Source organism: Clupea harengus, unplaced genomic scaffold (genome assembly GCF_900700415.2).
Source record: "Clupea harengus unplaced genomic scaffold, Ch_v2.0.2, whole genome shotgun sequence".
Taxonomy (NCBI): Eukaryota; Metazoa; Chordata; class Actinopteri; order Clupeiformes; family Clupeidae; genus Clupea; species Clupea harengus.
The window spans coordinates 24,526-49,755 of NW_024879783.1; the positions used below are offsets into that span (position 1 = coordinate 24,526).

Here is a 25,230-nt window from a genome sequence, read left to right on the forward strand (position 1 = left end):
TTTTTGCATGCCTTTAAGATTATTAGCTTGCTAGTTTTGGAACAGAACTACTTATTGCTGCTTTAAAATAGCTAAATTAGAATGAAACATACTGTCAAACCACCATCAAATTGGCCTTCAGTATAAAATTAGGACAATTTACAATTTCAAAGCAAAACCCAGAGATGGACATTGGAAGAAATAATAATAAAATAATAATGGAAGAAAAACACTTAACCTCAACTTGTTTTTACACAATGTTCTTTTTATTTTTATTTTTTTTCTAATTACAGACTCATGGGTTAAAAATAAAATAAAATAAAAAAAGCAAAACATCTTCTCTTTTTTTTGTGTTCAAACCCGCTCCCCGTCTCAAAAAAACCAAACCTTTCCACACAAACCCCGCCCCACCCCAACCCCAAAGAAATAAAAGCCCCGCCCTGCTCTCCACCATTAAATAAATTGATGCCTAGAGCCACACCCCCTCACTAAGATGTCCTGCCGTGCCATGTCTGCCCTGCGCACTGAAAGAGAAAAGAGAGAGACAGACAGACAGAAACAGAGAGAGAGAGAGACAGGGGCCCGGGCCCTGGAACCCTCCCCACCTTCCACCTCTCTCCACTCCCCTTCTGCGTCTTCCTCCCTCCCCATCCAAACTCAGCCACCGCCGCCGTTAGTGGGGCGTCGCTCTTGCCTTGCTCATCCTCTCTATATTTATATATATTTATATATATATATTATTATTATTATATGTGGTGGGATGTATGCCGTGAGTTGGCCTAGTGTTCATGTACGTATGTGCGTGCGCGTGTATATGAGTGTGTGTGTGTGTATGTGTCTGTGTTTCTATGTCTGTGTGTGTGTGTGTGTGTGTGTTTGAGTGAGTGAGCTCAGCGCTTGTTGTTGTAGTAAATACCAGTGGGCCGGTGGTCGCCCTGCCCCCCACCCCCGCCCCCCCACACGGACAGAATGGGGTGAGTGTGCATAGCGGGAGCGGAGAGAGAGAGAGAGGCCGCTGAAACATTGGGGGGCGCCGCCGCCACTTGAGGAGGGGAAGTCAGCCTCCACTGGTCCTGAAACCTGAAACGACAAGAAGTGGTCTAATATACAGAGAGAGATAGATAGATAGAGGTAAAAGAGAGACAGAGAGAGATGGAGAAGACAGAGGGTAGAAGGGTGACAGTAAGATTCATGGGGAGAGTGGTTCAGACACAATAAGTGGGGCTCCATGAGGGGGAAAAGTTAGGGAGGGGGTTACTTTGCAGGAAAAAAAAAAAAAAAAAAAGAAGAAAGAAGAAAGAAGTCAAAACAGTGAAGATGGCAGACGTGTTTTTGGCCATGCTTTTCTACAAAAACAATGATGAATGCTACGGCAGGGGGGCCCGAGAAGAACGACAGATGAGTGTGGAAACAACCAAATGAGCATGAACCACTGAACACTGAAAGGGCCACCATGTGACCTCTGGGGAGGAGGGGACTGAACGCAGGCGAGCGAGAGATGAACCAGTAGGAAGAGAGGAACGCAAACCAAAACAGCGACGGGTGGAAAGGAGGGGCAGAAGATGAGTGGCAACTGCTTCGTAGAGTACAAAAAAGGAGGGGGGGAGGGAGGGAGGGAGGAGAAAGAAAAACAAAAGAAAGGAATATATGATACTCCAATATCACAACTTAAAAAAATTAAACAACATTCTTTGCTATTCAAAGTTCACATATTCAAATGTACAGTAATCTTTTTTTTCTTTTCTTTCTTCTTGCAACTTTGCATTTTTTTTTTTTCGATGTACGTGGAACACAAAACAGGAGAAAGGCTGTATTTGGTGTGAGAGAGAAGTGGGGGTGAGAGAGGGGGTTCACAACCAGACCAAGGAGACATCTGCAGCCTGAGGTAACATCTTTTTTTCTTTCTTTTTTTTTTTTTTTTTCAAAAACAAAAACAAAACAAAAAATAATCAACAGATCAAGAAAGAAAATGCCACCCAAGCTCCCCCAAACGGCCACTTGATACCTTACCAGGATGACCGCACCACGTCCGCACACGCACGCGCACACACAATCGCACACTGCAGCCAGCCAGCCAGCCAGCCTGTCTGTCTGTCTGTCCAGGAGAGGCTCTTTTTTTTCTCCTCTTTTTTGTCTTTTTTTTCTTCTGAGATTTTTTTTTCTTCGTTTACTGGGGGGAGGGGGGGCGGGACTTTTTTTTCTTTTCTTTTTTTTGTTAAGGGAATAGGGAGAGATGATAGTAAGGGGGGGGTTATTAGTAAGGGGAATACCACGATGTTGATCGCCCTCGGCCCCTGAAAAAAAAGAGAGAGAAAAAGAGGGTGAGTTTTTTTTCTTCATTATTTCTTTAAAATGTTGTTGGTTGGTTTGATTTGAGATAAAAACACCAATTGTCATGTATGGTGCAGTTGTGCGTGTCTGGTAGTGTTTGGGTCAGAGAGGTTGGTCATCAAAACTTGAAAAAGTGGGAAAAGGATGATACAGATCAATGGTGCATAATTTCATCTGTAAAAAGGTATACACAAATCTCATATATGTAAAATGTATACCGTTCTTGTGATTAAGGCCTTTACAGGCAACAACAATAATCACAATGATCAACTGTGTGCAAAATAATTCAACTTGTCGGAGACACTGAAGGAGGTTCTCCAATGCTAAAACTGTGTGCGCGGCTACAACAGATTAGTGTATGTGTGTGTTTGTGTGCCTGTGTTGGTGGGGGGGGGGGGCAGGGAAGGGGGGGGCAGTGAAGGCACTCTCTCCCTCTTTTTCTCTCTCTGTGTAAGGGCAGCTCCTGTGGTCTCTGTAGGGAGAGATCCCTGGGGACAGACATCAACTGCCCCACAAGTACACACACGCAACACCCATCCAAGACTTCTGGGCAAAAACTGCACACACAAACCACACCAATAGAAACCTTAACAAACTAGAAAAGAAAGAAAAAAACACTGTCCCATATATCCACGTAACCAAACACTACACATTGGGCAGTGATGTGCTTTGTAATTTAAAACACACACACACACACACCACAACAACTATGTGCCTGACCCATAACAGATCACGGCACAATAGAGCAAATACAGACACACCCCTTTCTTAACATGGTGCATACACACATCTGCATACTTTCAACTGGTTTGAAATCTCAAAACAGCCTGCTGGCCACACACACACACAATATATATAATACTACATAGACATCCATTCCAACCGCTATACAAAACACAAAACCAACACAGCTTGCTTGGCATTTACAACACCCCCCAGACCACCCCTCTCTTTTAAAGTAGAACACTCCAGCACTCCCTAGAATGTCAGGGCTCGAAGCTGGAGGTGACACCAGAGGTCAGATCAGAGTTCAGAGGTCAACATCAGGCTGCAGGAATGAACCCTCCATTCTGTTTGTGATTGGTCAGATGAGAGTCACATGGACATGCACCCAAGTGGGTTTGGGAGGGCGTCTGGGGGGCCCAGCTTACCCAATGCAGTGGCAGTAGCGGCTCACGCTCAGGCTACTGCAGTGCATGTTCAGTGACCAGGGATGTGTGCGTGTCTTTACAGCAATACTTTAAAGAAATAAGATCATGAATGAATTAAAAAGCAGAGCAGAGTGAGAGGTTGCTGGGGGCTGATGAATGCTCGTCACCATCCAGAACGGTTCGTTTCAATAGATCTGAGAATTGACAACTCCAGAGCTGTGCACCAGCGGTGTGACGCAAAGCACCCAGCCACTGAATGTCACACTAGGGCTTCAATCAATTTGTGATGTCAACGTTTTTTCCATCCATTAAACACAGTCAATTAACATTAGATATTTAACCGCCCAGCATCATCAGTGACAGCTGGAGGACACTAACATTTTTAGCTCAGCAAAGCTTACTTAATGCCCGAGCTTATGGTTTGGATGAGATGCCATTTAGCGGAAATCACTGTTTGGGCCTTTTGTTAAAGCCTGACGTCTGTGATCTTTAAGGAGAGCCCCTGAACGCTCCGGGGCGAGCAGACGCTCACCAGCCTGCTCACTACCTCTCACTTCTGCACCAGGGTTTGCAACGGATGAGGAGATGACTGGGAGAGGATGTGTGTTGATGGTGTTCGCAATGTGACCCATCGTGTGTGTGTGTGTTCATGCATGGAAACACCTGTATTGGTTGAAGCCTTCCATTCAACCAAAAAAAGAGAAATGCATGAAAATAAACTGAAAATGAAACTAATAAATAAAATAAGAGAACACACATTTGGGTGGGGAGGGAGGAGGGAATAGAACTGTGAATGTATACAGGTGAGTGCGTGTGTGTGTGTGTGTGTGGCGACACAACAATATGATAAAAGCATTACAAGGTAAAGATGTGGGCCAAGCAGTCCTGAGACAAATTAATTATTAAAATACTTCAAAAGCCAAAAATAGAACTAACAGATAAGACACCCATGTCATTTTGCACATCACCTGTAAGACTTTACCCTGTTACCCAAGCATGACTGAATTACACCAGTCCATGTGCAACACTCACATAAAAAGCCTGCCCCTCACACATGCACTGCCAAGGCCCAGACAACTGTCAATTGGGACAAGCCAATCAGAGCTGAGCAGTACACCACCCCATTGTGAACCCTAACCTCGTCTTTTGGACCCAGAGAGACAACCACTGAGGAATTCAGCTTACTTATGGATGGGGAGTTCATTTGAGCTTATTTTGTATCATTTCAACACTTGTGATGTTGTAGCTCAAAGAATGTGTGGTGATTCCAACACACTACATCTGCCTGTTGGTGACTGATAGCCGTCATCCTTGTGAAGAAGTCACACCCAGCTCACACAAGACTCACACTGTTCTCTAATAATGCCTCTCAATGAAGACTCCGCTGCTATTCAGGAATGTAGACTATTGGGCTTTCTGTACCCTTAAATAGCCAAGTTATTATTCAGCAAAACAGTGCTTTGTAACTGTCTGGGGAGTGCAACTGCCTGGCAGTTAGACCCAGGCTGGAGGAGAATAGCATTGACCTGCCCTAGAATAGTGCTGGAATGACCAGACCTTTATTTACATACACAGACTACTCAGCCATCGCATGTACGCATCTATATAAAGCAAGCAGCTGCCCGACTGGAGTAAAAATCTAGAGCAGGTCCTTCTCCGGGTGTACTCTACTCTGTCCCCCAGTTACAAAGTAAACATTGTTTAACTATGGTGCCAAATCTTCCCTCCAAATTCCTATCAAACCAAAAGAGTTTTAGCCAAAACTACAACTAGGCACACTTACTTCTACATCTCCTGAACTCTTTTAACAAGTGAGTCGACCTTCTGGAGGACCAGAATGGATCAGATGCTGCAGTTCCCTCACCAATGCCTACTCTACATTCACCGTTTCCTTAAAATACTCTCTCTACACAGTTGCATTCATGTCTTTCTCTCAAGAACCCAATCTTCATACAACCTCAAATCACCCTTTACTCTTTCCCTGACCAATTCTCCAACTTAAAGGGTACCTTCGGGATTTTTTAACCAGGGCCCTATTTTAGATATTTTTGGGTCCGAACTTTTACTCTGGACAATTAATGTTCAAAATTGGTCCAGTATTGAGTTAGAACGGTATATAACTGGCAACCGCAAAACGGCTATACAATGTAATCCCATGAGGCAAGCATTGTGTCAAAGTAAACCGCTTGTTTGCCATTGACAGGTGGAAAGGATTCCTACAGAGATAGACCTGTGTCTGTTTACCTCAATAACTGTAAAGAAACTGACGAAAATGGCGGTTTGTGTAGTTTAAGTTTCAGTAGAAAATGACTGTAGAAAAATGGTTTATCTCTGTAGGGACCCTTTCCACAGTCAGACACAGATTATGACGATAGTCAGATAACTACAACATGAGCCTGTCAGTATCAGACGCGAATGCATGCCCCACGGGATTACATTGTATAACCATTTGGCGGTTGGCAATTATAGTGTTGTAACTCAATACCAATTTTGATCGTTTTTGTCCATAGTCAAAATTTGGACCCAAACAAAATGGGAAAACGGGGCCCAGGGTTAAATATTCCCAGAGTTTTCCTTTAACTCTCTACACTTCAACCATTCTTACCCTTCACATATGCCTCCTCCCTCTGTGTGTATTTGTGTGTGTACACGTGCGTGAGAAAGTGAAACTGGGGGGCTGCTCTCACCTGAAGGCCCGTCCTCTGCCTCTGGGTGGCGTGTACCCGCTGTAGTAGCGCGACCGGGACGAGAAGTTCACCCGCGAGCGGAACCGAGCGCGGGGAAACCCGCGGTCTGTGGTGCTGATTCCTGGCCGGTTCGTTCTCTTAGCGCCGACCTGACAAAAGAGGGGGAAAACTTCTGAGTTAATCGTTCTTTTACTTTATTAATTTCGTTATTACTTTCAATCATTTTTTTTTAAAGTCACACAGGACAATGTACACATTCACTACACTACGGACAGACACACTTACGATGACTCATTTTTATTAAACCAGCAGGAAATTGTCAGAGACAAGGTCACTCAACTGTGACCTATAAACAAGAATACTGTCAATTCTCTCTATTCCTACTTTACATTTACCTTCCGTTGTTCAAATGGTGCTGATGAATTTACTTAGTTTTGCATTAAAACATCTGAAGAATGACAATGGCAACTTAACAATAATGGATTTTTATCCACTCCACTCAAACACTTCAGACTATAAGCTTTCAGAGAGAATCTTTAATTTGGTCTTCACCAGAACCACTCTAACAGGAGACTCTATAGAGGTCAAATTCAGTCATCAGTTGTCTGCCAGCTTCAACGCGCCAGTAATATTTTCACAGGCCTAGTAATATCTGCACAATATAAATGTGACAAGTGTGCATACAAGAATGGTGTCATTGGTGTCTGTGAAAAGCTGCTCGTCCTCGAAGCAGTCCAATAACATGATTGATAATAATGATAATTGACTTGCCCTTGGATGTTTAAGATGGAGAATGACACTCACCTTAATCTGCCGTCCTCTAAATAGGGATTCATCTAGTGCCATGGCTGTCCGCACAGACTCCTTATCTGCAAACTCGATGTACGCAAACCTGAAACCAGACGACACACACTTTTTTAGAATCAATATGTTGGGTAATAAAATAGATGCTTAATGCAAGACGCAAAGATCATCTTTGTAATGCATTTTTAATGAGGTTAATTTAGGACTATGGAAGAACACAGTTCACTACTTCAGTCCTGCTGCCTTTCCAGTCATACTGGATGTGGATCAGATACCCCGAAAACTCAATGAACTGTAATAAAGAGTGAGATGTGCAAAGGCAGTCAGCCCAAATGCTGACCTACATAGCTACTGCATGCTTTTTGTAGGACAACTACAGGGGACAACTTCCCAGGCAACTAGCCTTCCTAACCCCACCTGTCTACTTTAGACAACAGCAGTGTTACTGTTAAGTTGCCAAACTAGCCCAAAGGAAGAAGCTCTGCATTATTTAAGCAGGCCAGAAAACAGCAAGACCAAATGACCCACAGCACACAACTCTATGGAAAGGTCCTCAGCCATCTTAAATATGGTCTTACTAAATAAAACAAAAGCATTTTTGGCAAAGTCAATCAATAAGTGTCAGTTCAAATAGACTCAAGTAAAAATCCTTATTTTTTTTTTTAAATCAAATGTGTCTGTACCACCATCGCAGATCCAGGACCCATCATTCTGATGCAGCAGGCAATATTAATATTTACACAAAGACTAGCCTTACACGTTTACACTTTAATCCAACACATTCCCACCTGCCCACAGCAGACAAGCAGCAGCAGTGGTGGTGGTGCCTTACCCTTTGGGGTGGCCTGTGTACTTGTCACACAGGATAGTGACTCTGTTTACGGATCCGCAGCCGTGGAAGTGAGCCTCAAGCTCCTCTGCAGTGGCGCCATAGTCCACCTGGTGGACAGAGGGAGGAGGTGAGGTCACTCACACCAACATCACACTAGAAGTGGAATAGTCGTGATATATTCGTTTTTAGCCTCTGGATGTTTGTTGTTTGTACGTTATGACAATACAAACTACACTGTACCTTTAAATGCAATGACCTACACAAATCAGTTCTAGTCCCAGCAGTTTTGAGTTGTGGGAATGTGTTCTTGGTCATAAAATCTGAAGCTGGAGAAACATTCAAAAGATGCCGTACGTAACCTAAACAGGATTGAAAGCACTAAATTCAGGCTTACGTTTCCGACGTAGATTGACCTCCCATCCGCCTCCATTTTCTCTTCAATGGACATGATGACAGGACCAGCTGGAAAAAGGACCACAGGACCATAGTTAGTTGGCCACTCGCACTCATTATACCCGCTCTTTTAACACATGGCAACTGACAACATACTGAATATTTGTGGATGCATTTCAAGAAAAGAAAAAAATACTGGTTCTAATCACAAGCTATACACCAATATACACTAATGATGATGATGGACTGCTGCCTGCTTAGCATCTTACCAGATACTTTAAAAGGTTAGGTGCCAGACAGCTGGTCATTTGTGTATTAAGTTAAAGGGGGTAGTCTTGTGTTTTAGTTTAGCATAAATGCACGATTTCATACTTTAAACACAAATGCCTTGTAAGGCGACTACAAGTCTGTTTAACATAATGACTTGTAAGCCTCAACAGATGCCAACATAGTTCCCCTGGTTCCCAAACTGGACAGAGGGGTCTTGGTCTCCATGTACTAGATGCCACTGGTGCATATTGCAATCACTGATGCAGCACTGCTCATCAGTGCATTGACTTGACTGCAGTGCTCTCCTTGTCCTGCACGACACACACCGCTTCCTGCACTCTTCTCTCGGCTACACACACACACACACACACACACACACACACACACACACACACACACACACACACACACACACACACACACACACACACACACACACACACACACACACACACACACACACACACACACACACACACACACACACACACTCACTGGGTGGAGGGCTCAGGTTCATCTGTTTCTCCACCTCGTTCTGTAGCTCCTTCAACTTCTCCGCTTCCTCCTCCATCTCTCGCACCCGGGCTTTGATCGCCTCCAGTTCCTATGAAGAGAGGAGTAGACAGAAGGGAAGAGAGGAAAGGAAAACCAAATTTAGAATGTACAACACATCAATACATAGGACTAATGAATTCCTCTTAATATACCATACCACAAAACTAGACCCTTTCCCAATGACATACACCCACACCGTATTTTATGTCTCGTTTCTTAAATCATAAGCTTGCTTAAAACATCAGTAAATTGTGAGGACAATTAAGCACAATTCTCAACAGTAGAGGTGGAAAAAACCATGGCATGGCATGTTCATCTCAGTCATGTCGGGGCATTACGCCACAGGGGCTGCAGCCTCGTTTGACCCCATTCCATCAGCCACTACGGGCAAACCGAAGGCACGCACGTACACACAGACACACGATGATGGGCCGAGGTCTTTCAGCGGCACGTCCATTAACCATTCAACTTCAGACTGTCCACTCAGCAAAGACGCACCCGTCGCTGCTGCAGCACCACTGTCGTGGGCGCTACCGACCCGAGGCATGCTGCATGCACGGTGGCATCCCCTCACACGAACACATACAGTCTCGCACACACATGCACGCACACACTTTAGTTTGAGCCTCTGCCCTCCCATCTCTGCTGCATTGCAGGGCAGTGAGAGTCGCTCCAGCTCCATCCTAGGATAGATCGACTGGCATATGATGCCCTCTCTTCTCATCCCACTTTAACCCAGTCCAGGTTTCGATGATGCCACATAAAGGAGTTACTAATTCAAAATCACAGCTGATTTTTTAAGCGACATAATCAACAGTTAACATTAATCCCATACTATTAACCCGATTGTAAACATTTAGCCTTTGCTACTTGATACCACGACACAATAATACAAAATGCGTCTGGTGCACATCTTCCCTGGAAAAGACCACATTCTGCAAGGGGGAAAAAGATGCATTCTCTGGAGTACCGCACCCCATGTCTTGTGAGCACAGGTCTTGAGCTAGCTACATCATACATACGCCACCCATCTTCGTGTATTAAAAACAAATGTTTCAAATAACAATAATTGGCTGGCTAAGTAGATGTATATTAAAATGCACCAACGCATTCTAAATCAAAAGAAAAAATAAGTATTTGTATTAGCCTCTCTAAAAGTCTATAATGACAGTTTCTGCAACTTACCCTTTGCTGGCAACAACTACATTAAGTAGCACGTTGGCTAGCTACCCAACATTAATGTTACAATGATTTAATAGGATAAAATCTGCCATTTCATCTCAGTCATTAACCAACGTTAGCCAACTCGCCGGCCATCTCATAATGTCCCTTGGTGGCTAACAATTTTGGGCTCCCAGTGATAGTCGCATCACCCTAACCCGTTTGCAAATAAACGCTCAAAAGCAAGTCTGTTCACTGGTGTCAGTGCCGCATAACGTTTACATTAGCTTGGCAAAACCTGTTAGCTAACTTGCTAACGAATGGCAATGATCCTATCTTTCCAAAAAGTTGACAACGTAAGAACACGTCTTTGCTAGCACCACACTGAAAAGCTTTTGTAAACAGACACAATTCGAATAAGAAAGGAGGCGTGTTTACCGTCAACTCTTTCCTTCTCTGCGGATAGACTCACACTGCTGCTAATGGCGGCCTGTCCTATCCTCACCCCTGTCTCTTACATCTCCGTCTCGCATTTTTGCGACGAAGATTTTTTTTCCCCCACTAGGTCGACAGCTCTGGTGCAGGGAACCACAACCAACGCTGCGCCAACATGGCCGCCAACACCACGCATGTCACCAGCCAATTCTGCTGCACTGCGTGAGCCACAATGGCGGATAACTCAACCCGGCGGTAGCAGTTGCACGCTGTGTAGCACGAGTTTAATTACGTGTATACGTTTAGCAATAACTCGCCTTGAAACAACATTCAAATGTTTAAAGATGATATACTAGCTTCCAACGAGACACGCCATACAGCTAGGCGTACCTAACGTTGTGTCCTTCACTCACCGGGTCCTCAATAGCGGCCTCTCCCTCTTCTAATCCTGGTTCTTCGTCGCCGACACCTGGATCTTCAAGTTCTGGGTGCCCTGGATCTGAGTCCAGCAGAGATTCCTCCGCCAGTCCATTACCAAACTCCGCCATCGCCCGATTCCCGCTGGTCCAACACGCCTCGTGGCTACACTACAGGCCCCTACTCACACGGAGGGGAGAGTGAGTGGGGCTAGCGAGGGAAAAAAAAACGCGGAAAACGCCGCTCAGGAAAGTTAAAATGGGGAATAAAGGCCCGCCTCGATTCAAAAGCCTGTACGATTTCTCAGACAGAAAAATGTGACGACTCAGACCGGCTGGCTTTTCTGTGTTATTTTCGTAAGACTGAGTCCCGATTGTCTGAGAATTACATTAAAATAAATTTTAAAAGCAACGATTTTCTTCGCGAGCACCGTGTCTTCCAGAACAGAAATGGATGCCGGGGGTGGAGTTTCAGATCACTGCGGGCGACACATTGATTGCTTATTCGTCAGTGGTCCATTACAGACACGCCTCCACAGCGTTTCGAGTGTAATGATTGGGTCTATGGCTGAGCATTTCTGTCCTCTGGCTAATTTGGTTTTACAATTCAAACTACAATTCGACGACAATAACGTCATTCATCCGGATTCTCATCTCCATTCAGTACGTGTATGTCGTAAATTCGGCCTGGGAGGAAGTCAGCACTTTTATTTTACGACTTGGGCAGTAGCCTACAGTTTAAACTGGTATCGAATATAGGCTAATTCATTCTTAAAGAGTTCGATAGACCAAATGATAAAGAAAAATAGCAACATTTGATGTATATCTACAAATATCCTTGTGTGAAAAGATGTAAGCCTATGTGAAACTGAAATTATACGTTATATTATAAATATGCTTTTCAGAACAAATTATTAGTAAAAACAGAGCAGGCAGAGGAATTTTGAAAAGACACAAGAACGTTTATAATTATTTCATAAAGGACACTATGACGAAGGCCCATGAACTGCAAATTTAAAAGCATTCTTGTTAAATCTGTGAGATTTAGTACATCAAGTGTATATTAACAGCTTTCAGGTGTTCTGGGGGAACCTTTCAATGGTCTGAGACAAGAACACTTAATAAAACCCGCATAATGCCATAGTGGGAAGGAAAAGAGGCAAGACCATTAATACATTAAAAAAAGGTAAAGACTTTAAAAACAAAGGAGTTTTCTAATTTAATCCACTGGATAAAACCTACATGGCAACAGCTTAGAAGATTGCTTGGGTACATCAAATAAGAAGGAATTACTGTAAGACTACTTGACACAAAAGAATGCGACCAATACATATCTCACTGTCAGTAATGTGGGGCTGAGCACAACATGGGTCATGGTGGTGTCCGCTGTTTTGCGGGCATAACTAATGTTTCTGGGCATGCAGTGGAAAAAAAACCTCAGTTCTTGACATGGCTATTGAGACAAGAACTCTGGACAACAACGTGGCTATGCTTAATTTACAAGTAGACCTTATTCCCTGTCTTGGTTGAACTGCAGAACATCTGTATCCACAGGCCCATGTCATAAACAAACCTGTGGTGAAGTAAGTTGTAAGCCAAATCATATGGCCCAATACATGTTAAAACTTTTATTTAATGGTGGTTAATTATTCAGATAAACAGATGGGATGTTGGGATCCTTTCCATGTTGTCAGATACTTATAATAACATTATGAGCCTGTCAGTGCCGAAAACAAGAGGTTTACTCTGATGGGGATGCTTACCTGTTGGAATTACATTGTAAGGCCGTTTTGAGATTGCCGGTTATAGCCCTCTTACTCAATACTGGACTGATTTTGATAATTAGTTATCCTTAGTAAAAGTTTTGACCCGAAAAGATCTAAAAAAAAATAGGGCCCAGGTTGAAAAATCCCAAAGTTTACCTTTAATGTCATTAAGATCATGATGATGTTTGAAAAGATATTTGAAGATTGCCATACCATCATCCCTCCACCGTGTCAGAGGCTTTGTCCCCTAGACAAGTAGTAATGTTTCCAATATCCTCAAATGATGTGCAATCCTCCATAAACCTACACAACCAAATGGCCATTTTATAAACATCTCCTTACATTTACCCCAAGTAACACACGTGTCAGTAATGTGATATACTCCTCCAACATAGCAACCAACCCCAACCAACCCCTGCAACTGAAATGGTGCAGGTCACTGATATGTTACTATGCTGATGCAACTGTATCAGGTGTCCGAGGCGACGCCAGCATAGACTGTGCCAGACAGACAGATGGGCAGACGTCAGCAGACAAGGGATGATGTCAGAAACAGCAGGACCCTGGGATCATGATAGTGCATTACTTTGGTTGAAGTGCAGAGCTAGCACATGAGGACATCAGCTGACAGATCATTTTTAGACAAGAACATGCACAAGCATGTGGCGAAAATAATCAACCGCAATCAGCCCTGTGGTTTATGCAGTATCATACCACTGTGGAACTATGGAGTACAACGTACTCATTAGATATAGTGCTCAATGGTTATAGGAAGTAAAGGGCGACAGACTGATCAAAAGAAACGCACTTCAGTTTGATGGCACAGAAGCCTCAGTGTCATTTTGGTTCAGATTAGTAAATGGCTAAAACATCCCATGCTATTCCCTCCTCTATCACAAGATGCTAAGTCAGCATTCTAGATCAACATCTGCAACAGTTCTGATGACCAGTCAAAGCACATGTTACTCATGAGCACATGTACACAATACACATAGACAAAACGGTTATAACTACCTTCAACAAAGTGATCAAACATTTATTTATGACAACTATTTATGACTTAATGACCACACAAATAAATTAAATGTATGTGAACATTATGACTGTAAATTAATATTAGGACATTTTATTTTTATATTTCATGTAAACCTGAGTATTTGTGCAAATTTATAGGACACTGTGTGAGAGGGTGATTCTCTGTGAGAGGAAGATGAAATGTGATTACATAACATTATTGAAAATCCTAGAATAAAAAAAACAGCATTACTGTCAACCTTTCAACAGATACCAAACAAAAGTTCAATTGTTTTTTATTTCACTTCTGTATAAGAAAACAGAATGGGAATCCAACACAAAATGAAGGTACAAGTGAGGAAAGAAAAGAAAACAAGCTTAATCAAAAAATCTAATATTTTAAACAACACTGCCACCATTATTGTTCAATATTCATACGTATGCCATCTCACTGAAGTTAAGAGATGCAATTAAAACCGTCATGAATCAATAGTAATCAAAACAGTGATGAATAAATGGCAACAATAGTAGTACAGTTAACAAGTGATAATCAAGTGACAATGAAAAATGATTAGAATAAAAAAGAAACAGACCACCTATCTACTTTGAACAGTGCAACACTGTGTGTTCCCATTTCTGTAGCGTAGCACTGCAACCCAGTCCATTTATTGTGTGCATGAGCTACAGCTCAACACAGCGTGTTACAAAAGTATTAGCAATTAACAAGAGTATATTAAAAGCATGTAGTCTTTGAATACACAATCAAGTGCCCCGTGTTGTGTTGGCTGAAATGCATTCGTCATCTGTAGCTCATGCGTAAAATCTTGGACTAGCTCAAAGTGTCAAGGTTTTGGGAGATCCTGTACAGTTTGCATTAAGAGTGTCTCTCCCGCTCTCTGTCAACCTCAAGATTGCTTTTTGGTTTTTTTAATGACAGACAGCAAAGGAAGAATAACTTTGGAATATCTTTTTTTTGTTAATAGAATTCTTTTAAAAAAGTTTTAATTTTTAGCTTTGCATTTTGTTAAACTATTAATAGCATTATTAATAATAACAATAATATACAACTTAAAAAGGAAAAAACATCTTTAGTATTTAATGTCCTTCAAACGGCACTTCCTTTTTGCTCCATCCATTCGAATAATAATATACTGATTTGTGAAAGTCCATAACAGTAAAGGGAGACCTTGTGATTAACACCACACCCTCTTCTCGCTGGTTTTCCAGAACCACTGCATGATTATGCAGAAAACAGAAAAAAAGCAAGAACATACAATGCATCAAGACAGTGAATGAAAAAATAATATATACCTATTCAAATGACAGACCCTGTACTTTCTTGTCCTTAACAGCTTGATTTCTGAGAGTGATCTCATTTGGGATACATTATTGTACATTAACTCAATTTCAGTATATTAACTTCATTAAAAAATGTTTTCCTTATCTTAAGAGCAAATAAAAATATGAAACTGGATGACAGTTATATAGTCTTCTTTTTTGCTGATCTTAAAAGTTCACTCCTGTTTATTACTTGTGATTTGAGTCATTAGGAGGACCACGAAGCAGATAGGTACATTATCTGATTACAGTAAAATATTTGTTATGCCACATGTATTTGCGCAGCGGTTTCATTTTAAAAAGCGTAGTCTCTCACACTTAAACACAACCAAAGTGCTATATGAAAAGTATCTGATTTCATTATTCAATATCTATTCTCTCTTCCTCAGATTGTCATTTTGACTGTTTCAAAATGTCTGCTTCCTGATGGAAGTCATTGTAACAGCACTTCCAGATTTTCTAGCCCAGCCTTCCTAAGTTCTCCTGAAATTACGAATGAACCTGCATATCAGCCAACCCCTTTGACCTCCGTCCCTTCCAAACCTCTCCCTTCCCCTCCCCACCACTAAAATTTGATCATCTGTCCGACACATACCTCATTACAGGTTTCTGATCATTTGATTGGGATATATCCCTATTTAACCACACCACCTACTTACAGGAAAACCACTTGAATGGAGACTGTAGACATTGGCAGGAAAACATACAGGGACATTTGGAGGCATACTTTAACAAAAGTAAAAGCTGAAATAATCGTTTTGAGGATGCCATCTCAAAAAATGGTAGTACCAAGTCCATTTTTCAATTCTTTGAAATGAGAACACGTCTCATTAAGAGGCACACCTGCCTAAATACATGGTCCATGAACACACGTTACAACTGCAAAATAAGTAGGAGTCAAGACGTTTCTAGACAAGGTGGGTAACGACCACTACCACGAAATCATGAACTATGGCCAAGACGATGCAGTCATTTAATTACTTTAGGTAAAGCCGTGTGAAAAAATGTAACTGAATGAGCCCTGTTGGATTAAAATCATCTTGAGTTCACACCCAACTGATGACCAGAAAGAGAGAAAAAGGATGGTGAGCAAAAGGGGGGCCCCTTCAGTATTGGAGACACAAAGGTTTGCTTGAAAGACAGCACCCATCTCAAGTCTATTAAAAGCTCAAGGTCCAATGTCTGTTTGCTAGACTAGGTCTAGGCCTTAGCTGGTGGTGCTGCTGGCTGGCGATGGGGTAGAAGACACAGCTGTGACACTCGAGTTAGAACCGGCCCCGGTGCCAGAACCATTGTTGAGAAGCGCTGCTGGTTGGCCAAAGTTAGTGGTTCTAAGTGTGGCAAGATGGCGAGGGGAGAAAACGTGTGCACGTGCTGCTGCTCTGGACTCGAACGACGCGTTGCAGGCCTCGCATCGGCCCCGTAGGGTCTCGCGGCCTGCCGGCTGGCCCACGCCTGGCGGTTGTGAGGGCTCCACGACTGTCAGTTGAACTGGTTTGGGGAGGATGGGACGGTTGGCTCTTAGAGCGTTATATTGCAGGTAGCTTGCAGCGCTGATCTCGACCTTCTTAGAGGGGTCTGAACTAGGAGACTGGAAAGAGTAAGATATATATAAAAGAGAACACAGTTGATTTTCAGACATTATAATTAACAATACGGTTATTTTTTTCAGTTAACCAATATAAACCATATATATTTTTCACAGCTACACAGATACATCAGATCTCACTACATATGAAAATTGAACTAGCATACATTATGCGTGTAAAAGTAAAGAGTCTGCCTCACCAGCTTTTCCTGCTGAAGCCTCCATCTTTTTTCCTTAGCTCGCGTATTTTGGAACCAGATTTGCACAACTTTGAGGGGGAGTCCCAGCTCAGTTCCGACTGCCTCGCATTCGAGTGCATTGGGATGAGCACACGTCTCGTAGCATGACTGTAGAATAGACAGCTGGAGACAAGTAAGGTGCGTACGTGGTCGCCTTGGCGTGGAGTGTGTCAGAAATCCAACATCCCTTTGGCTGGATTTTGCAACGGTGGGTGTAGGTGTGGAAGTGGAAGTGGTAGTGACAACTGCTGTGGTAGATGTGGGAATCCGAGCTGTTGTAGAGGGGGGGTTTCGTGGTGGAGTGGTGGCGGTAGGGTTCCGCGGTGATGGGGTGGGAGTGGGGTTCCGTGCCGTGGTGGGGGTAAGATTGCGAGTACAAAGTGAAGCGAGTCCCAGCTGCTCGCGTGAGAGAGTGTTGATTTTGAAGGGGCTTTTGGGGGACCAATAATTGATCCCATTGTGTTGCTGGGACTCTCCTGTAGCTTTCTCAGGCCCGGTGCTGGCAGGTGATGTAGAGGATTTGGATACCATGCGGTTAGTGGCTCCTGGTCCAGGACTGTCCTGGTCAGTCTCCTCATCTTGCTCTGGATTGTCGTGTTCCTCTTCAGGGTTGGGTTTCGGAGATGGAGAGAATGAAGTAGGGGTGGTATCCATGGCTGACACTTGGATTATTGGATGATTGGCTTTAGGGGCAATTTTGACCATTGTAACAGGCGTGGTGGTGGGTGGGTCAGGTTTGGGCTTGGGCACCACTACAGATCCTCCACTGCTAGCAACAGCTGAAGCAGATGCAGCTTCTTTCTGTCTGCTAGTCCCCAGGCTCATCGCCACCTTCTCCTCTTTTCCTGGTGTTGGTTTAGGGTGAATATTTACAGTTGTGGCTCCAGTAGATGAGATGGAGTGGGTGCTATTCTTGGGGCTGCTCGAGAAGATGGGTTGCGTTAAGGGCCATGTGAACTTAATGAGTGGCTTGCCCACGGCTGCCAGAGTGCCGTCGCTTATGAACCGGACCTCCCCTTTTCGTTCCCTTGCTCGCATGTTCTGAAACCAGATCTGTACCACTTTCTTTGGAAGATGTACCCACTCTGAGATTTGCTCAAACTCATGTTTTCCTGGGTTCGGGTCTTTGAAGTAGCAGCCATAGAGGACATCAAGCTGCTCCGCCTGGATGATGGTTCTAGATCTTCTCATGTCTTTGAACCGCCTCGCCTTGGGCCTCCTCTGCTCCTTCTCCCTCTCCTTCTCTTTCTCTCTGTCTGTTGTGGATGTGTGATCTCTCTCGGCTGCCCTCATAAGCACGGCGTTGGTCTTCGCCAAGTTATTGTGGTTGATGAAGTTGCTATTGTTGGAAGCTGGAATAGCAATAGCCGAGTCGGGCTTCACTTGGAGAACGATAAGACCGCCTTCACTTGGAACCCCAACAGCTGCCGGTCTAAGCCCAAGCCCGTCTAACAAGCGTCCTTTTTGTGCCGCGGTCATATCAGCCACACTGACAGACGTGGAAGCCTTTGTGGAGCCATGGTTCTTTCCCATGCTGAGGTCCAATGCAGTCTCACAGTCCCCACCATTGGACATATAGTGAGTATGATGTGAGTGGGAGGACAAGCCGGGTGGATTGAGAGGATCTGAGAACGTGGCCGAGCAATGAGCGATGGTCTGAGCGTTTGGAAAGGCGGCTACTTTTCCACCGTCGCCCTCTGCCACTCCGACCCCCACCACAGACGAGGGAAGAGAAAGCACATAGGGACTGATGAACTGAGTGGAGAATGGAGCGAGAGAGAGTGAGAGAGGCAGCGAATGAAGAATACCACTGGGGAGACCTCTCTGATCAATGGCAACCGAGAGGGGAGTGGGAGGGTCAGCCTGAGCTTCCAACTCCAGATCCAGGTCGGGATCCGGTCGATCCCTCTTGGCTTCAACGTCCTCTCCGTCAGGCTCTCTTTTCCTCTTTTTTCTCTTCCCCATGTGGGCCCCACCCTCTTCCTCGTCCTCGTCCTCTTCTGCATCGGAGAGGAAAACTGTAGTGGATCTGAGTACCTTACCCCCACATGAGGTCTTCTCCCCAGCCTGTTCTCTCTGTGGTACTTCTTTAGCGGGACTGCTTGGCTCTTCTCTCATGGAGCTACTCTGGCTTTCCTCATCAGTCACGATGACAGAGGTGTACACCTCTTCGTTCTCAGAGTCAGAGGTCAAACAGGGGTCACCTTGGCTTTCCCGCTCCTTCTCCCTTCGTCTATCTCCCCCACTGGACAAGTCAATGGCATGGACAGCAGTCCTGACTGGACTCTCATCAATGGTAAGTGCGCTTTCCTCATCATCATCGTCCTGGTCTTCATCTTTCTCGTCCACTCTCCCATGTTCTCCAGCTTTCTGTCTCTCTTTGGCTTGATGGGCATCTTCTAACCATTTGCGTACCTCCTCCTCTGTAAGCCCCACCTCCCTACCGAGTGCTTCGCAGTCCTCTCGTGGGGGGCTTGCAGCGTCAGCTTCACTTCTAGATTCCAGAAAGGCCAACAAAACTTGATACTGGAACTCTGAAAGCACAGGGGCTCCTGGAGAAAAGGGAGGCCGAGGCCTAGAGCCACCAAGGCCAGATCGGCCTAAGGCAAGGGAGGCATTTAAGGGGCTTGCTTTAGCAGGGCGTGTCTTGAGCTCAGTGCTGTTTACAGTCTGTCTGTGTTTAGGAGTAAAACACTGGGCCTGGTCAGGGTCAGACGATGTGCCATCACCAAGGAGAGATTGTCCGGGAGCTGCAAGAGAATTTGTTACATTTGTGCAAGGCAACTTCTTTGTATCAGACTCTGCACTCTCCCGCTCCATTGTGCTCTCTTCATCAGTATCGTCCTCCTGCCCTTTGTCCATGTGCTCTATGTCATCCTCAACCCTGTTTTCCTCGGTTTTTAAGGCGCAACTCTGTTCACGGGCAAACATTTTACCCTGCTCCTCCTCTTTAATCTCTTTCTTCAGCCCCCCCGACTTCACCACAGATTTAATGTCAAGCTTTATTGGCAACAGCTCTGGTTTTGGCTCGCTCTTCGTCTCCTCACAGGGTCTTTGCAAGCCACTTGTTTTTTCTGCCCCCTTTTCCGAATCCTCTGTATCAGGCTGTGCTGTGCCCTGAAGTCCAACTGATGACCACTGACTTTGTAAGCCACCGAGTCTTTGGGCAAGAAGAGCTTGCTGTGCAGCCGTGAGACCCAGCAAAGGGAGAGACTGGGGCATGAGCTGACTGGGCGAGTCGGGGTTTGAACTCTGGTTCTGGGTCTGCAGCCCATTCAGTATCAGTGGCATGAGCACCTGTGCCTGGGGGATGAGCTGGGGACCTGCAGTGCCGGGTGTGGTGCCCGCTCCAGTGGCAAACAGAGATGGGAGGATGGAATGTGGGATAGAATTGGGACTAGAGGTCAGGAGAGTGAGGAAGGCAGAGACTGCCTGAGCAGAGGCCACGGGAGCGGTGAGAAGCGAAGGGGCTGGCTGAATTTGCTCTCCATCTTTGGTTGTGGCTGCAGACGCAGTCAGGCTGGGTTGGGTGATGCAATTGCTGGTGGTAGTGTTTACTAACTGTGCAGCATTGCCTGTGGTTGTAACAACCAAACTGGGAACCATGCTGCTGCTGTTGCTTGAACTGCTAGGAGTCTTGTTGGCTGAAGTGCTTGCATTTCTGCTTCGAGTTTGGTGCAACACAGATTTCAAATGACTCTCAAGTGTGATGGCGTGATTGTATGAGACTCGACACACAGCACACTGGTAGGGCTTGTTGGAGACGTAAGGGCGGGGGGGATATTGCCCTGAAGCATCGTTTTCCCCAGCCTGCTTCGAAGACCCAGTTCTCATCCTCTGGATGTGGGTGGCCGAGTTGTAATGTACACTTAGTGCTGTTTTGGTGGCAAATGACTCCAGACATGCGTTGCACTTGAACGGACGGTTGCTTTTGCTCTCTGTTCCGGCTTCATTTTTACCCGTGGATTTGTCATTACTGACAGAACCTCCAGGGGCTTTTGAGGACTGAGCAGCACTCTCCTGATCCGACTCCAAAACACCCACATCGCCCTCCGGGTCTTGCATCCCCTCCACCTCGTCAACCGTCTCCTTTTCCAGGGTGGCAGTCTCTTTGTCCCCTGACCTCATTTGGCCACTGTCAGCAATCTGTTGTGTTTTTCTGGAATCCCCTTCGTCCTGGGTGGGCTCCGAACAGGCATCTATTAAAAACAAAAACAAAAGAAATTTTGAAATAAAGAGACATCTTTTTGTGTTTCATCATTGCTGATTTTCTGAATATAACATCAGTAATTATCAGAGAGATATGCAGCTTGTTGAAGTGTCATGGCCGAGAAAGGGTTAATCTCACCTGCAGTTTCTCTCTGAACGCTGCCTTCAGCATCCTCACTTGAGGAGTGTGTCTGGACAGCCTTATCAGAGGATGCAGAGAGGACACGTCAGTGAATTACTTTACAATACAAACAGACTCCACAGTAGACCAAAGGTCTGTTGACAAGAACCAACTAAAGCTGAAGCGTTCACAATTTAACAGCTTGGAAATGCAAAAAGAAAACAATTCTGTGCTCTAATAAGGTTATTTAAAGCATCTTGTTTCACATAGGCCTACATATAGATGCATAATTTGTTTGACAGCAATGGCCAGTGAGGCAATCTGCCGCTCTCTTTTTGTTACATAATTACTAGACAAACATGTGAAATATATTATCATATGACCCACAATATCCAGTAATTTGTCCAGGCAGGCAGGAAGTACACTGTGTTTGCCTGTCAGATGCAGAGAGAGTCCGTCTCTGTCGGGCTGTCCTTGCTGACAAAGTGGACACAACCACATTGACACCCCGTTACTGCCACTGCTCACAGTCTCACCTGGCTCCTCCTGCAATTAATATGATGAACAAACAGAAAATAGAAAACGATACAGTTAGTGAAATGACATTAGTAATACCCATACACACATGTTACTAACTTATAAGATAGTAATAGATTATGATAGTACTGTTATTATACATGCCAACTCTTACGGATTTTCCTCAATTTTAATTATTTATGGGTGTATACATAAAATCTTATTATCTAAAAACAAAATGCATGCTATTTATTCGTGTCGACAACCACAGCATGCACACATTAAGGTAAACCAAGAACAACAGCGAGATGCTTATTTCCTCAAGTTGTCGCCTTCTGCGTCTTTTTAACACCATCCTTACTGTTGCATTGCTGCCACCATCTATATCAACTGCCTGTGAATAATGTTCTACAAGGGGCTTTGGAGGGGCACAACCACCACACACACAATGTTTTTTGGAAAAACAGCACAACATTTTTGGGCAATTTCTAGATCTTATGGATTGGAGGGTGATGCAGGTGGGCGTCCGAAGAAGTTGACATGTATTTGTTATGGACATTAATCTCGTTATGATCATCATAACTGTTTATCTATACAACTATGGATCAAACATTTCATTTAGATCTAATTAAATTCAATAAATGACACTTCAAACTCATGTCAGCACAATGTACATACATGTCAGCACAATATTAAAATGTAATACTTACTAAAATATTCTAAATGATCAATTATGTTCAGTATTATGAGCTGTACTGTTTTCCCTTCCACTGAATATGGTGGGCAAGTTTAGGATTATTATAAAAGATTATAATACATCCCAAAAATCATGTACAGAGAAGGGTGGAGTACAATATAGGCTACAGCAATTACAGTAATAAGAACACATTATAAAGCCATGATCTGACCAAAATGTTTAAAAAAAAAAAAAAAAAAATTCAATTTAGTTCACAACAAGTCATTATTGGTCCTCTGTGTTACTGTAGGTGCCTACCGTTTAAAATACAGCAGTTAAAACTAATTAACATAAATTATACATTGGAGCAAGGTTCCTTCAATTAATGAGTTCTCAGACCAAACTTAAATTGCACAATGACGAGTGGCATAGAGGAAAAATATGGCCTAAATATTGACCTTGAAGGCTGAAACAAGTGTGCTTACTTGAGTTGGGGGATCATACAATAGATTATGCTGATCTTTGAATACATAAATACATTTGCGCTTCTTGTCAAAGAAAGAAAAAAAATGGCCAGCACGTTGCAACCCCCCACGAGAAATCTCAATGCAGTGTTGACGGTTTAAAATAATAAATAAATAAGTCGTCGACCGCACTGTAATTTGGGGCACGTATAATAATCAACATTTAATTGTCGATTTATATTGACATGATAGAATAAAAACTGTACACAAAGTATGTCTAATATGATAAAAGGCGAATGTTGACTTTTATCGTGTAACTGTCCACGAACATTCCAACACCAAATACCAACACTGTCCACTTATCTGCTAACGTTAGCTGCGTCGGCAAGTCAATTAGCTTGACTGCTACAAATATCGTCTAAATTCTAGCTTGTTAATAAGGTAACATATACGGTTTATGTATACGCCATATAATCATTGTAGAAAACCATCATTCATAATTATCCGAAAGAAAACGACCGTGTGTCCTACCAATAGTCTTGATTATTCAGCTAATTAACGTCAGCCTAATTAGCAAAACCCACCGGTGGCGGATCAATTAGCTGGCTAGCTTGCTAACCTCAATAGCGACGTCTTTAACAGTTGTATGTGTGGTTCACAAAACAAAAAGCATTTGCGATGTAAAACACAGCTGGCAAAGTACTTCAGTAGGTAGTCTAGAGAAATAGCAGCTCATTTGTAACTCACATCGACGACAATCCGAAATGGCTTGTTGTTCATTGACGTTATACCATTAAACAAAAGACCCGAATAACATTCGTGGCACTTAACTTAGCTACACTTGGCGAGCTAACAACACTGAACAGATTGGATAGCTAACATCACGTTTTAATCTACATTCGGCTGTCAACCTAAACTGCAGCAGCCGTGCTAGTTGCCTCCCAGACACTGCACCCAGATAACGTTTCAATACGAATGTACCGTGCAATAAAATTGTTCCTGAAATAGGTTTAGTAATCTACCACAAAACCTCGGCCTTGAGTACGTCCCTTATCCCAAAGCTTGCGTGCTGCCGAACGGGTATCCAGTTTTACACCGTTCGCTGCCTACATACTAGCGGAAATTGAGGCCTACAACGACTAAGCTATTTAATTAATGAATTTGGATGCCTTTTACAGATGTGTAAAAAACACGTCCACCCCTCCTCCCGGGTTACTTAACAGACCTAATTAATGTCTTTTACCATCAAACTCCATGCCAACAAACGGTGGTAATCTTATAACGACACTCTTAACTATCATTTTACATAGCATCGCATAACAATTAACGACAGTATTAATAGCTAGGCTACTTGAAATGCGCTACGTGCACAAAACTGGTGAAGGGGTGGTGGGGTGAAGAGAAAGGGAGACGGAGGCAGAAAAGTTTGGAATTTAAGATCAGAATTCGAACTAAAACGAACATTCTAATTAAGTTCACTTCGAAAACCATCGTCGGGATGAAACTATCAAGTCCACATCGTAATTCCGATCACAACAAGAAGACAAGAACAGCACCAAAATCGTTTAATTAAGATTAGTGCAATTAGCTAATGCGTTTACCTGCATGGTCGCCACTCCAGCGCACGCTTCCTCTCGCTCTTTAAAACTGAAAAGTTTTCTCTCTCTCTCCCTTGCTTGCCCTCTCCCTCCCTCCCTCGTTCGTTCTCTTCCCTCTAGTAAACACACGACAGCTCCCCCGTAAGCTGGCTGCTGACACCCTGCAGAATCCACTCGTCAACAGTCAATTAAGCCACCAAACCTTATCTAAAGCGTATAAAAAAGAATACGAATAATAGCCTATGTGACATAACCCAGTTAATGCCTACTCAATTGTGAATGGGTTTACTCAACATGAAACGAATAGTTTTGTGTACTCTATTCACTCATCATGGATTATATTAGGATCCATTCAGAATATTAAAAAGGTAGCCTATTCTAATACAACCACATAGGCTATCATAAGGCTGGAGGAGGAATAGGAGGCCAATCCATAACGTTTTAATTCGAAGATAGAGATTATGATATAAAAATATATTTATATTTTCCTCTTTGACAACTAAATCTCGATTGCAACTTAATTAGTTTCGCTTCCCTGTAATTGTATACATTCCTGGTCATTGATATCACCAATCGCGTGACAGAACGACTTTTAATTAATTTTATAACAAGGAAGTATTTATATCCGCCCTTAGAAAGAGCACACGGTAACAAGGTCGGGCATTAACTGTCAAATATAATGGGGAA

General features: G+C 43.6%; 2 protein-coding genes across 7 annotated transcripts; both read right to left on the reverse strand.

Annotated features, from left to right (window-relative positions):
- Nucleotides 1-223: 223 nt before the first annotated feature.
- Nucleotides 224-11,488, reverse strand: pabpn1 (poly(A) binding protein, nuclear 1). Of its 3 annotated transcripts, none has more exons than XM_042705096.1 (7): nucleotides 11,012-11,488; nucleotides 8,943-9,051; nucleotides 8,179-8,246; nucleotides 7,785-7,891; nucleotides 6,953-7,040; nucleotides 6,149-6,297; nucleotides 224-1,059 (listed from the first exon to the last, which is right to left on the reverse strand). In XM_042705096.1, exons 1-7 carry the CDS (start codon nucleotides 11,144-11,146, stop codon nucleotides 870-872), a joined length of 846 nt encoding a protein of 281 aa, XP_042561030.1. In that variant the 5' UTR covers nucleotides 11,147-11,488; the 3' UTR covers nucleotides 224-869. The 3 variants fall into 3 exon arrangements, with proteins under 3 accessions (XP_042561030.1, XP_042561032.1, XP_042561031.1); XM_042705098.1 differs by lacking the exon at nucleotides 11,012-11,488 and adding an exon at nucleotides 10,602-10,820; XM_042705097.1 differs by lacking the exon at nucleotides 224-1,059 and adding an exon at nucleotides 1,246-2,273.
- A 2,585-nt stretch (nucleotides 11,489-14,073) lies between these two features.
- Nucleotides 14,074-24,792, reverse strand: zfhx2 (zinc finger homeobox 2). Of its 4 annotated transcripts, none has more exons than XM_042705102.1 (5): nucleotides 24,547-24,792; nucleotides 21,826-21,835; nucleotides 21,308-21,368; nucleotides 16,921-21,158; nucleotides 14,074-16,723 (listed from the first exon to the last, which is right to left on the reverse strand). In XM_042705102.1, the coding sequence occupies exons 4-5, from the start codon at nucleotides 21,085-21,087 to the stop codon at nucleotides 16,340-16,342; spliced, it is 4,551 nt and encodes a 1,516-aa protein (XP_042561036.1). In that variant the 5' UTR covers nucleotides 21,088-21,158; nucleotides 21,308-21,368; nucleotides 21,826-21,835; nucleotides 24,547-24,792; the 3' UTR covers nucleotides 14,074-16,339. The 4 variants fall into 4 exon arrangements, with proteins under 4 accessions (XP_042561036.1, XP_042561034.1, XP_042561033.1 ...); XM_042705100.1 differs by having other exon boundaries at nucleotides 21,677-21,835; XM_042705099.1 differs by lacking the exon at nucleotides 24,547-24,792 and adding an exon at nucleotides 23,693-24,492 and having other exon boundaries at nucleotides 21,677-21,835.
- Between the last annotated feature and the right edge of the window lie 438 nt (nucleotides 24,793-25,230).

Excerpts from the sequence above, each read along its gene's own strand:
- pabpn1 (XM_042705096.1), bottom strand. The coding sequence starts at position 11,146 with ATGGCGGAGTTTGGTAATGGACTGGCGGAGGAATCTCTGCTGGACTCA. Across the intron at positions 7,892-8,178 it reads GGTCAATCTACGTCGGAAAC|GTGGACTATGGCGCCACTGC; the intron begins GTAAGCCTGAAT and ends TCTGTCCACCAG. Across the intron at positions 1,060-6,148 it reads GGCAGAGGACGGGCCTTCAG|GTTTCAGGACCAGTGGAGGC; the intron begins GTGAGAGCAGCC and ends TTGTCGTTTCAG.
- zfhx2 (XM_042705099.1), bottom strand. The coding sequence starts at position 23,725 with ATGAACAACAAGCCATTTCGGATTGTCGTCGAT. Across the intron at positions 21,836-23,692 it reads CATTTCGGATTGTCGTCGAT|GAGGAGCCAGGTGAGACTGT; the intron begins GTGAGTTACAAA and ends TATTAATTGCAG. Across the intron at positions 21,159-21,307 it reads CGTTCAGAGAGAAACTGCAG|ATGCCTGTTCGGAGCCCACC; the intron begins GTGAGATTAACC and ends TGTTTTTAATAG.